Source organism: Charadrius vociferus, unplaced genomic scaffold, assembly GCF_000708025.1.
Source record: "Charadrius vociferus isolate BGI_N301 unplaced genomic scaffold, ASM70802v2 scaffold472, whole genome shotgun sequence".
Classification (NCBI taxonomy): domain Eukaryota; kingdom Metazoa; phylum Chordata; class Aves; order Charadriiformes; family Charadriidae; genus Charadrius; species Charadrius vociferus.
This window is the reverse complement of record NW_009647735.1, coordinates 1,703,888-1,718,124: the sequence shown is the minus strand read 5'-3', so window position 1 is coordinate 1,718,124 and position 14,237 is coordinate 1,703,888. Positions and strand designations below refer to the sequence as shown.

General features: G+C 37.4%; 1 protein-coding gene across 1 annotated transcript in view; it reads left to right on the top strand.

Annotated features, from left to right (window-relative positions):
- CHM (choroideremia (Rab escort protein 1)) overlaps positions 1-14,237 on the top strand; it is an 87,307-nt gene that overhangs the window by 17,955 nt on the left and 55,115 nt on the right. Inside the window, exon 2 of the mRNA XM_009881776.1 lies at positions 12,179-12,245. Within this exon, the coding sequence (XP_009880078.1) occupies positions 12,179-12,245 (67 nt within the window). The remainder of the gene's footprint in view (positions 1-12,178; positions 12,246-14,237) is intronic.

The window sequence follows — 14,237 nt, the reverse complement described above, 5'->3', positions numbered from 1 at the left end:
GACTGCCGGGGGCACCTGCATGGACAGCGCTGCCCCAGCGTCCCGGCGACTCGCAGGGCACTCTAGAGTTGCTAGCAAGATCTGTTTCTAAGCAAATCTGGACACTTAGAGGTGGCACGGAGGTGCCTGTGGTGCGGGGCTGTAGCTGGGAGGGGGATCTCCGTGAGCGCCGTCCCTGTGAGCCGGTCAGGCACACCTCCGGCCCCTCACCACCCAAAATGCCCCTTGGGTACTTCATAAAGCCTTGCCTGACCCTGCCACCCTTGGCAGCCCGTTTCCCTGAAATAACTTCCTCCTGGTCCAGTTTACTTTTATGCACTGAAAATAGTTCTGAAGAGCTAAACTCCGTGTTGTTGCCGTATATGTGGTATATGCTGATAATATTTTTTCTATTATATCCTTGTATATAATACAAGAACTTTTAAAAGTTTTGTCTAATCTTTATGCCTGCTTACTCATAACCTCAATTTTTTTTTTTTTTGCGTCCTCCTTATTAAAGTATATTTCTCAGTATATGAACAAATGTAAGGTTGAATGACTGCACACATCAGAGACTTAACTCTGAAATTTCTGGAACTGCCTGTGCTTTCTATATCCTGCACAAGTTCCTCCTGTTTCCCATTCAGGTGAATAATGATGGATCTTGAATGTCTCACTGAGACATACTACAAGACAAATTTTAGAATATTCTATCAGAAGTAAGATGCTTGCTGCTTGTGTATCATAATAATCTTTAAGTATTGAAATAAATTTCTGTTTTGTAGAACCCAGTGACAATGGCCTTGTTTGAACTGGTCTTGATAAACCCCCCACCTTAAATTCAGCATTGAGCTCTAGTCTTAAAATGTTCAAAATACATTACTGTTTGTAGGTCTCAATTTTACACTCAAATTTTGTTTACATTTATGAAGAGCTCCCATGGTTAGCTCAGGATGTTGATTGGAGCACAAAAGGGAGGACACTTCTAAACGTTGCTGTTTTCCATGTGAAATCAGTAACTGTTTTTTTGGAGTTCACTAATCTGTCAAATTGTGTCCTTTTTAGAAGACACAAGACTACTTTTCTAGTAATTTGGAATAGAGTGAGTGAGTTTCTTCATGTAATTGCTGTTTTCAGTGTTTATCAGGAAAAAGTAATCCCCTTGCAGTGTATGTATAATTCGTCGAAGGACTTCTGATTTAGTTCTGAAGTTTGTGAGAGATTATAAAAACTTAATGTCCCCATTGTTGACCGTAACACTAATAAAAATGCTAAACTAAGTTTCTTGAGCAGATTAAGAGATCCCTTCTGTGTTCTTAGTCCTGCTGTATAGAGTAGAAGCCCTACTGATGAATCTGACATTTTCATACGTGTTCGGATTTGTGAATACTTTGAGTGTGTGAGAAGCATGGTAAACAATGAAAGGCTAACATACCAAACTAAAAGGGTGAAGTATTAAAAATTGCATAACTTCTTTGATTTTTGGGGATAATTCATTCTTTGCTGCTGTGAGAAAGATAGTGTTTATGTAGATGATGCAGTGGTGTAGAAAATTAAAGGAAACTCAGGTTTATAAAATTAATATTAATGTTAGGCTATTTAGCTGTTCTAGCTACTAAGGAAACTAGAAGGTGAAAATAGTAGTAGGAGTAGCTAGTGAAGGTGTTATCTCTTTAAAAGAGCTGTCACGTATATGACTTCATCTTTTCATGATTCCAATGGAAGAGTAAATACCTGCTGCCAAATTTTTCTTCTGGAGCTTTTGTAATTTTTGATGAAGGTAGAATGTAATTCAGCTTGCTCTGGTAACCCTTGTACTGAGGGGTCTCACAGGCACAGAGTGCAGCCCAAGGGAATCACGCCCGTGGTGGCAGCCTACTCTTGTGTGCGGTCTTTCATGGCCCATGATATGTTGCACTTGCTGGATGTGTGTGTTAAATAACACCAGGCTGCTCACTGCAGAGGGGGGATGGTTGGGGGTAGGATGTCACAGACAGAAGAGATTGTGCACACCTAGACATGCTATTACAAGAATTCACCTGAAACTGACAGTTCACCAGCAAAGGCACTTTTGGCTTAACTGTCTGTGCCAGTGTGAGTTGGTCAGGCAACACCCATCAAATACGATCTTCCCTGCTTTGGAATGGTCTTGTAATATTAGGGTTTTGATGTTGGCTGAAAGAAATTCTTTGAGCTAAATTCCTCCTCTGGAATATTCCTCTATTTGGTGGTGGTGGTGGTTTGGATTTGTATTAAAGGATGTGATTTTGCCCACCTGTAGAGAGTACTGCTATAACTGATTTCAAGATTTTCAGAATTCTGCATTTTAGGAATTATTTCGTCTTTTCTTTGCATTCCTTTTTACTAAGAACATAGATAAATGGTGGCTAACACTGTTGAATGACTGTTTTTTTGGGGTTTTTTTTTTTTTAATCTGTATTAAATTACTCATCATGGAATATTATTCAAAGTAAAACTTTCACCTGTCTTCTCTTCTGGGAAATGACTCCTGAGGGAATATCGTAGCTTTGTCTTTAACTCTCTGTTTTCTAATGTTGTAACCAGTGCTGAGTGTACCTATGGATATTTAATTGTCATATTGTAATAACTAGAATGTTTGTGTTGATGATCTTTTTAACTGCATAGTAGTAATTGCATTCTTTCTTGCATGTGTGGCATTTTTCTGGCTTTATAATTTGTGCATCGGTTAATTTTAGTAATTAGATTGAGTGGTAACATTAGATTTGAATTTGTTTTTATTTCAGACTCGTTTAACTGTTTCCCTGTAGTTAGCTTAATGAGAATGGAAGCTCACACTACATTTTAGTCATCAGTGCTCCATTTAATGCTTAGGTTCAATTACTTCATCAATATTTCTATGGGAAAAGTAAATTCGCTTATTGAAGAAACTACTTTTCCATAACCCCGATTAAACATTTTCTTGTGTGGGCAAGTTTAGAGCAAGATGGATGGGTAGTACAAAAATAATAGTCCTGGCGGGGTCAGCAGCAAAAAATCACTACTATCATGGAATTTATACCCATAGTTCTAAAGAAAACTAGATTATCATGTGGTATAAAAGTGGTGGTCTTATCTTGAGGTTTTCGATGGCAACACAATATGAGAATTAAAACTGTTATGACATTCTTCTTTTGTTTGACTTCCTTTTTTGTTGCAGCATTGAAGTCACTCTCTCCTCCTTCCCCCAGGCCTCTCATATCCTTACTTTCTTGTTTTTGAGTATAGTAGTATGGTCAAGCTATCCACTAACCAAATGGGAATGGATTTATTGGATGATTCTCTGCTGAAGCAGATATTATGCAGTCTCATCAATCCTCAAAGCAATTCTGGTATTTTGGAAGGACTGTTCTTTGCAAGGTGTTATTCAGTGATTTTTATTTGTGTAAAAGTAAGATCTAGATTTGGAGGGCTGATGTAAGTGCGTGCTTGAGGAGTTCAAGGTGGGCATTAGTCATGTTCATTTCAATGAGTTCATTATTGATAAGCTTTTGTGGGGTCAACTTGTAAATTAGTGCAGGCATTGACATAGTAGTACATTTATAGTGAGAGGGAACATTATGAGTTCTTTGATAAATATTTATCTCAAAAACCAGGCATCTATTTGAGAGTGATGCTCAGAGTTGGAGTCAATGGCAGGGCTTTTGTCTTTAGGCAGTTGTCAGATAGGAAAATTCATAGGCAAAACATTGAACAATGTTGAATTTATGGCAGAAATCACTGTAAGTGCAAAGATTTGCAACATGGCTGTGCATATTCATAAGTGGTGTTGATAAGGATGCAGGATCATCCTTAATCTTTGAATTTCTTCAGATGATTGGATTATATTCAGTCTTAACTTAAACTTTTCTCTGATGCTCCAGAAGGCCTGTATTAACTGCTGGTAAAGTTGTAAAATAAAGGATATGGCTCTTTAAAAGGTCGTTGTATTCACAAGTTTGTCTGGCAGTAGTTCTAATTTTTTTCTAAAAAGGAGTTATTCTTTATAAAAACAGTCACAGTAAATTTTCTAGTTCTATGCAATTTTCTTTCCATTCTGGTTTTCAGTGGTTATAAATAACACATGAAATGACTTTCAAGGTGGAAAGCAGGAATCCATTTTGAAATATTCTATAAAATAAAGAGTGATTTATGGTTTCATATGATTTTGGCTGAAAGCACTCGGGCTTTGCCAGGTCATCAAAGTCCTGTCAGGAGAATCTATTATTTATTGTTCGATATGCTGGGAGTGGTGTAAGTACTTTGTTTATCTTATGTAAGTGTAGTGTTCGGAAAATTCACTTCCAGATACAAATACAATTTTTAAAATATACCATGAAAAACTAACCTAAATATTATAGATGTGAATTATGAAGTTAACATTGAAGATCGATTAAAAAAAAAAATCCCTAATGTTTTTATTGTTGCAGGATATTTTTAGGATGTGCCTAAAATGTTTTCAAATACATCTTCTGGGCTGATATTTTGGTTATGTTGTCTTATATATGTACACGGTCTTCCGTTTACATCAGCAGCTATTACAACAGAAGCTAGATGGAAAATCAGATGGAGATGGATATTTTTTTATGTCAGTGGTCATTGTGAATGAATAAAGTGGCACTGACTTGTAATGTTGATGTCTGGAAGGAGGAAATAGACCCATATTATTATTACAATTTGTAAATAAGTCATTACCTGTCCATGTAAATGTCAAACAAAATGAGCACTGACTCCCAGTTTTCTCCACACCTCCCCTTTTATTTTATTTTTTTGGTAGTATTCTCCAAGTGTAAACATACCTTTATCGTACTGACTTTTTTTTTTAACCTGAGTAAAATAGAGGGATTGTTTTCTGACATGCCCTACATTCTGAATTTTTTTGTGTAGTGGAGGTGCTGTGACAGCTTTCTTGGCGGCTTGGACTCTCACTGGTATCTCAGATAGGATTCTTTCCCAGATACTGTGAAATGTTCCTTGCTGCTGTTGTAAGAAAACTCATTATTTTGCTAATCTTTTGTTGTCCTTCTCAGCGCAGTTAGTATTTTTCAGGTTTTCCAGATTATATTGCTGATCTCACAAAATAAGAGACTGTAGTACTTCTGTGATCCTACTGTGAAAAATACAGAATAGGTCATCTGCATATCAAGGTGAAAAACTCCTTTAGAAAAGGTCTTTGAAAGGTTCTTTGAAATTCTAGTCTGAATCGGGAGTAATCAATAAGACACATTTGTCTATCCTGAGTAGAAAATGTCGTTCCATGGTTTGGAGAATGGTCATAAAGCTGGTAATTCAGTCCATGTCTTTATAAGTCACTGGTGCACTGAGGTTCCTCCAGAGCCAACCTCATTTTGTAAGAGCCCCTCTTGGTACACAGATAACTATATGGAATTACTAATGTAGGAGAAGAAACTTCTTACTTGTGGCTCCTTTCTTGACTATTTATGATTTCTTACTTGTCTTAGTGGGTTGTCATTTCTCTGCCACTACCATATTCTGTAATGCAGAAATATCTTCTGATATTATTCTGCAATACAGACATATAATAAAAATAATCAAACCTATTGTCAAGTTTAATTAGCTAGCTTTAACTTAAAATATTATGTACAAAAAGTATTTCAAAATCATTTGTGATTAAATTATAAAATGCCTTTGAAGTTCTGCATATACCAAAACCATACCATCAAGATTGTGTAGTGAGCTTCTTCAGAGTCGGCTTCTCTTCTCTTTTTAGAATTTTGGGTACAAACAAAATTTATTGCAGTTGGACAACTGTCTGACTGCAGAAGATTGTTTTGACATTGTCTATGTTCCAGCATTTTCAATATATTTTCCTTCAACATTTTGTATTATGAAAAAGCCACTTGTGATTTATTTAGTAGATAGAGTGAAGCAAATTAAACATTTAAACCTTTTCAAGATGAAGCTTGTGTAATTCAGTAAAACCTTATCAGCTGGAAGACTGGGAAATGGTTTACAGTGAACAACTGAGGAACCAAGATGCTTCCACACATATGAAGCTGTTTAGCTTGCAAGTCGCTTGGGGCAGTGAATGTATCCATTTAAAGTCACTTGAAGAGGCAGTGCATCACTATAGCATTATGTATGGCTTCTCATCAGAAGAGACACAATGTCTAAGACTGAAATTAATTTTTGATTACACAGAGGTGAATTACAACTTTCCATTATTTTGTAAAGTTTTAAAAATTGTTTGGGTTTTAAAGCTGAAAAGAATTTTCTAGCTTAGCAGTTATGTCTAATTTTAATTGTGTTGTGTTGAAACCAGAAGTAGAATTGGTATCTTGATAACTGTATATGTGTAGCTAATTCCTCTAATTCTTGCTTATTTACTTGTAAAACACATTATTCATTAAAATGAAAGTATGGCTGATTTTGCTTCATAGGGAAGGTCCAAAAATTCATGTAATGGGCATTATCATAGAATCATAGAATAATTTGGATTGGAAGGGACCTTTAAAGGTTGCCTAGTCCAACCTCTTGCAATGAGCAGGGACATCTTTGACTAGAGCAGGTTGCTCAGAATCCCATCCAGCCTGACTTTGCATGTTTTCAGGGACGGGGCATCTACTACCTCTCTGGGCAACTTGGGCCAGTGTTTCATCGCAAAAACATTCTTCCTTCTATCTAGTCTAAATATACCCTCTTTTAGTTTAAAACCTTTACCCCTTGTCCTATCACAACAAGCCCTGCAAAAAAAAGTTTGTCCCTATCTTTCCTGTAGGCCCCCTTTAAGTACTGAAAGGCTACAATGAGGTCTCCCCGGAGCCTTCTCTTCTCCAGGCTGAACAACTCCAGCTCTCTCAGCCTGTCCTCATAGGAGAGGTGGTCCATCCCTCTGATCATCTTCGTAGCCCTCCAGTGGATCCCCTCCAACAGGTCAGAGGTTGCTGGAAACAACCACATGTAGACTTCAAGGTCAGCTTGCAGCAGCCACATCCATAAGATTTATTGAGATTAATCTGCCTCTTTTGTGTCCAAGAAGGCTACAATAGAGAGAGTGCTTAGACTGCTGGCAGTGAAAGCTAGTGCTATCAAAAATGGACTGGTTTCTTCATCATAAGATTGTCATGAACCTAGTGTTTATATTGTTTGCTTGTTGGGATCCTTTATTCTGGTGCTGCAACTGTTTTTGATGTAGTTCTGGAATCTCTTGCAGCAGTTTCCAATGCATTATTCGGATAGTCAGAGAAACAGGAAAGTTTGTAGGACTAACTTCAGTTTCTACGTGCTGAAGTGAGCCATGCCACCATGTTAGTCTAATTAGAGCCAGCTTGTTACAATTTAATCTGCTTGCACTTTTTTTTTTTTTTTTCCTTCAATTTAGTGTCTTTCCAACAGGATCCAAGAGGTCCAAACACAGAAGGGCAAATATGTAGTCAGCACTCTTCCTGGACCAGTACCAGAAAGACTTAGAAGTTGGTTCACATTGACTTTGCACTTGTATTTCGATGAGGCAGTGTCACAGATTCATGCGAATGTGTTGCTTTCTGGATAGGTGTCAAGAAGTACCTATGAAATTCTATCTATTAGAACATGCTAGTGGCCCAGAGATCACTAATGAGTAATATCACTGATTTTATACTTTTTTTTTATATCTGTCTGCAGATGTAATGTCCTACTTCATTGAAATTTTAAATTAATGTTTCCTTGAGAAGGGCAGAGAGGCTAATTTTACTTAATACTGTGTCTGATAAATGGAGGTTAGTAACTGGAGAAAGAAGGCAATGGCTTTAAGGAATGATGATACAGGTGTCAACTGGTACTAATCGGTCCTCTTTCATGAAGGAAAACTCTCTATCTTTGTTTTTCCTGGTAAGAGAAATGAGGTTCAGGGCAATTTAACATAATGGAAATATATCATGTGTAAGCATTCTAAAGGGGCATATGAAAGGGCCAGGAAGCACAGAAAGTATTTATGCTTCTTGATAACAAGCACTGCTGTTTCTGAATTGATTCTGTCTCAAATATGAAGAACTTCTGAGTCAGATTATTAAATTGATACAAGAATTGTATGGACTCCTTATTCCTCTACATAAATTCCTTTTATGCTGCCAGATGTTTGTATAACATACTGAAGGCTGAATCTGTTGTTGTTTTCTTTTGGTTGGATCATGTGATTCCTATTCAGACTTCTTATCTCCTGCTAATAACATTGGAAATCTAAAAACTGTGTCGATTTGGAACCTTATTTGAGAAACTGTTCTTTTGCAGTAGACCATTTCAGATTCAAGAAAATGAGATGTGTGCTGTGTTTTATAGTAACTAACATGTGCAATAGCTTAGTAGGAAAATATTTGTTACTATTGACTATACCAGAGGGCAGTTGTCTTGATGGTTTAGTAATTTGATAACTGATTTTGATAGCAGTACAATCCTAGAATTATTTTTTTTATAATCTAAAAGGAAATGTAGATTCTCATTTAGATCTTGCTGTTCTTTGATCCACATTACTGGATCCAAATCATTACTCAGCTGCCTGTTCAAAAACATGAAATGTCATGAGTGACACAGGTTATAGTGCTAAGTCCTTTATCCCTTAAGCTGGCAAAACAGAAGCTGACTGTTCCCCACGTGGGATGAGTGGCAGGATATGTTAGAATAATCCTTCATGAGGAAAACAGCTTAGAGATACCAAGCTTTATTTACTTGTTAGGCATAAGTGAAACTCCAGAATCAATATTAGGGATATAGCCTTTCCCCTGGAATCACTTGTATTCTGTAATAAATCATTATCTTTAAACCAAATTGTGAGCGAGGAGTTTTGGAGTCTGCTCTGCCATGTAGCTAGGGTCTGAACACATTTCACAGTCTGAATATAATCCAACTTAGAATTTTTGTCAGATCAAAGTTCAGAATAGGAAACTGTTTCCAAATAGGAACAGTTTTTAAAAAGAGTGTATTTCTCTGTTGTTGAATAACCTGAAGGCCACCTATTTTGCACAACTATGTGAGCATCCTGTAGGAGATAGTGCAGCTTCACGTGCTATCGCTAAATATATCTCTATCATTTCTCTAAGGAGGCTTTTCCAAATTAGTTATTTTTTTCTTAGGTAGAGAGAGACTAGCTATAACTATATTGCCTTTCTTGGCAAAGGCTTTTGTAAAATAACCATCATGCAGTCCAGATCACATGTAGGAGTAACTTACACTTGACAAAGCTACCTATTTTTCATGTGGTTTTATTTCTGTTAGAGAATTCAGAAACTGGTGCCAAGGCACAGTCTTTTTTCTTTGGTTTACCGAGGTTTTGTCACATAAGAATAAATGGTGTCTTGCTCCATCAAGTTGTTCTAAGAGCCTCTCCAAAAGCTAAAATGCACAGGCCTTGCCTTTCTTACACTTTCTCATTCTGTTGCCAGTGGGTACTCGGGGGGCCACAGTATCTTGGAAGCAAAGGATTGGTGAAGAAAATTGATGCCGGCTTTCAAGAGTGAGGAAGCTAATTCAGGGACCAATTTCATCCAAGGTTAATGGAAGAACAGACCTCCAACGCAGTATCAATTGGATCAAGCTTAAAGCAATCCGTTATGCCCTAGTAGCTGTAACTCCAGTCTTGGTCAGCCAGGCAGCACTGGTGATGTTTTACAACACTTTCTTGGTGGCTTTTATCAATAAGGAAGGAGAAACAAGTATCCCAGTTCCATTTCCAGAGTAATATTCTCTGTGCCCAAATGAAGGAAAGAAAACCTTTTTCAGGAACTACAAACAAAATAGTAAATGTAGATTCTATTCCAGATAGTTTATAGATGGAGAGAAATGAGACGGATGTATAAGCACTTTCAGAGGACAGCTGAATGTGGAGTTGCTTTCACATAATAAGGCTGCGTGCATCCAGGGTCTTGTGACAGTCCTGAAGTGCGTGCTGCAGTTACATATTTTCTCCTTGTCTCTTTGTTCAGTATGGTCTGTGTTTTGAGTTCTTACTTTAAAAAAAAAAATCAGGTCTAAAGACTATCAGCCTTTCTAGGCTGTGAAATGAATGTCACAGGAACTGATGCAATTTTTCATCCCTCTTTCTACCCCCAGAGATTAATTCCATGATAAGCCTTCACTTGCTGTGGAGGGTCAGCAATGCAAAACTATTGTAACTTTTTCTGTTTTATCAATTCAGAAAGAGATTTTCTTTTTTTAATCCATCAAAATAGTAAGTGTTAAAACAAAAAATTTGCAGGGAAGTTGTATGTATTTTCCTGGAAAATTTGTCATGCCTGTCTTAAACCTCCTTCCTTGCATTGATACAAACGTTTGTGCTTTTGGACTGGCAACACCACCATGGAACTGGTCTGCCGAAAAATGCCTATCTGTTCCATGGGGAAGGAGGTCAGGAATGGCCAAAGATAAGTGTAGAGAGGTTGGACCTCTTTATTTTGGTGGTTGTGTTTGCCTTTGCTGGCTTAAAGAGTTCATGAAACTATGGTCTCATAGATCTAAGTCCCACTAGGTGTTTTCTAGACTGCATTTCAGGTTCTAGAATTATTAAGGACTAGCTCAACCGTTTCAAATGATTTGTTCCTGTCTCTCTGAGTGCTAAATTGTACTTAATATTCCATTAAAGTCTAACAGCTTCTTACTCTAGGTAAATGAAAACTGGTACTGCACAACTATATTCTACTTATAAGGTAACCTTTAACATATTGCATTACGTGTTTTAAATGAGTCATCAGGTTGGAAGCATGCTGACCTTTTACTTGTTTGTGAAGGCAGTGTTCTCTCTGAAGAAATAGACAACTGCAGATCTGAAATTCTCATGAAGATGATGTTTGGGGTGAAGCTAGCCAAAGAAGTTTGTGCCCTACTACACTTGCTTCTTCTGCTTTCAGTTCTGTCTCTTTTCAGCTGGCTGTATTAGTAGAGCTGCTTCTGGTGCTGCGCTGTAAATCAGATCAGTGAAACACTCCTTTCCCTTTGTTTAATCTCATCCCTTAATTGAATATGTAGCCTAAGTGTCTCCTAATACCAGTCCCTTAGAATTTTAATCACTTTTACTGAATTACCTGCTTAAACGGCCAATACATCATTGAAAAAAAGATTTTAGCAAAGCTAGTGCCATACAGCTTTTTAGATAAAGAGCTATACTTCTTTTCTAAATCTAGTCAGAAATCCAAGTCATCTAACTGAGTGTGTAAAAAATCTGGTGAGCGGGAACAGAAGTTAGAGAACAGCCTTGTTTATTTATAAAGCTTCCAACTGCGATCATGTGCCATTCCAAGCAGGTATTGCTGGTAGAGAAATATCACTTGCCTTTTGGTTGGTTTTGTTTTTTTCTACATATCTTTTCTACGTATAGTGAAATCATACATAATTGCATGATGTGGGAGATTTTGATAGGGATACCACTTTAAGGATGACCATCTCACATTTTTTCTGTCCCTAACACTACCCTTAAATGTGAAGGGAAAGTACACCTGCACTGTTAGTTTCTGTAAACTTTCTGTTTACACTCGGGTCTTGGTCAGCATGCAGGATATCGAGTGTGCTCCTGAGCACTCATTTGGAGCAAACCAATCAGTTCAGTCAGAAACAAAGTCCAAATACAGTTCTGAGACCTGTTCGCACTAGAGATGTTTGCCGACAGATGATATGGAGGAGACAGCACCATGCAGGACTCCGTCTGCTGTACACAGTTGTTTAATGCTACCCCGACAGGTTTATACCCTCACACTTTCCAGTGTGTTCTTGGGCAACATAAGAGGGCATGCAGCATTTACCATAAATTTCTTAATTTTAAAACACCATTTTAACGGGTTGTTACACAGTCTTCAGATTATGTCAGACACTTTGAAGTGAACAAAAATGTGCTCAGATAATACCTGTCTATATCAGGAGGGATACAGTTACAGAGCATCCCATTAAAATTTGGGTATCATTGCACTGGCAAGTGCTCAATGGGTTTATGATCACAAGATGTCTAGAGAAGACACTGGTGACAAGCTCTAACTCAGAGGTAGTAGGGTTTGCAAGTGATATGTGCCGTACAATTATTAAAAAAATATTTTGCATTCAGGAGGGTCATAGCAAAATGTTAATGAACACAAAATAGTGTGAGAGTATTAAGAATTGCAGTGACTCACATTGTGAACTTTTTTTTGTTTGAACTGCCTATTTTTGACCAATTTCTAACTTTTTTTCATTTTTTAATATATCTTAGCATACTAAATTCTAAAAACTGTGTGTGTCTTTTCAGGTTTGCCTGAATCTATTATTGCAGCAGCATGTGCCAGAAGTGGCCAGAGAGTTCTTCATGTTGATTCGTAAGTTACGCCAATAATTTTCCTTTTTAAGAGTTAAATTGGCTAGAAGTGTATCTGTGTCTGTGTCAGTGTGCCCTTCAGCACTTGTGTTTTGTGTTCATCTGGCATCAAGTAATCTTATGCTTCTGTCTCTACTTTATTTTTGGGGTGTTATTTCCATCAATAGAACAGGCAATTTTTGCATGCTAGCTCAGTAATTTGGAACATAAGTGACGTGGTCAAGGATGCTGTTGATGGCTCCTTCTTTCATACAGACAAGAATGGTTACAGGTTTAGTGCCTTTCATTATCATTCCTGACAGTAAGTATCCCATTCTGGTTTTGTGGGAATTTTTACCTGAGCCATTATCATTTAATGACAAAATGTTTTACTAGTATCTCATTTGTATCAATGCCTAGAGAAGTTAATGCAAGTATTTTTGCATTTTAATTGTTAATCAGAATGAAGACAAGTGGAATCTGGCTGATAAGGCAGGAGATGAACAGAGCACTTTGTTTGCTGTCTTCTCTCTGTCCTGTGCTAAGTCAGTTTGTAGGAAGAGTGCAGAATACCACTGAAAGCAGTTGATTCAAAAAGTACTACTGTTGCACTTTGAAATAGAAGGATTTGCTGAAGCACTTGGAGTAGTGTATTTCGTTGCAACCTTTTAAGATATTAACATTTCATTTTACTTCTCCTTACCAATTAGCAAAAGTTAATTTATTTTTTTTTTATAAACTGTAACTTTACACTACGATGCACACTGTCTTTTAGAAAAATGTAGGAACTTTGAACCTTGGCTTATTTATGCACCTGCCCAGCAAAATTCAGTAGCATGACTCAAGTCTAGAGCTCTGGTTTCTGAGTCAAGCTTGAGATCAAATGCTGGAGCTTCAGCTGACCAAGACAAACTCTTAAAACACCACTCTCTCCCATTTAGTGCTTTAAAACTCTAATTTTCTCATAACACTTTTGAGACAATTGATCATTACTAAGCAGCTTTTGAGGCTGCTTTCCTGTCTATGTTTTTCTAGAAGATAACAAATGCAATGTATTTTATGAGATTTCTGTGCCAGACAGCTGCACTGTGCCTGATGTGAGATCAAGGTATGATTATACAGATGTTTTTTGTTTTATTTCTTCTTGGTAGCATTGCCACTGATTGATTGTAACTGGCTCCTTTCTCCTTCCTACTTTTTCAGTCCCGTTGTTAGTGCACTTATGCAATTTGCTGGGCTAATATGGTTTTGGGAGAGGGTTGTAAGTAGGATGCAAGGACTACCTAAGGAGCTGCTGCTAAATGTTGTCATAGGCTAAAATGTATGATAATTTTCTAAGGTTAAACAGATTTTCTGCATTTCAGCTGTGGTAAATATTTGTGCATGCAACCAAAGTGGGTAATTTGGAAAAATTTGATCTGAAGTGTGTGTGTGGGTAATACCTTACGTGTTTAACTGTAAAATTATAACTGTTAATAACCAGTAAAAGTCTGTGGAGAGACTATTTTCAGGCAACCTGTTACCTCTTCTGTAGCTGGTACCTGCTGGATTTAGGCAGAGAATTGTGACAGGTGGTTTTGAGGTGGTGGTAGCAAGTGTGCTGTGAGCTTGGATACTCTGTTAGCACTTGTTCACCAAAAGTTACAAGGTTGGCATAGTCTTTTGTTTTTACATCGTATTTTTGAGCTCTTGCCTTTCTCTGAAAATTCCTGTGATGTGCACCTGTGTGTCCAGCATCTAGGTTTGGAGACTTTCCCAGAGATGGTATACATGTGTTCAGTTTTTCTTGTCTTGCACCAAGACCTTAAAAAGGATATGCTTTCTGTTGTTCAGTTTCTCTGAATGTCATCGATTCAAGATTAAACTTCTGTAGTCTTGTCTACAGCCCTTCAAAAGACCCATTCATTTTTCATACACTTCTTTCTCATTGGAAATCATACACAATGTCTTGGTTTGCTATTATACTGCCCACAAAGTTTCTGGTTTCCTGTGTTGGACTGGAGTGAGGACAGGT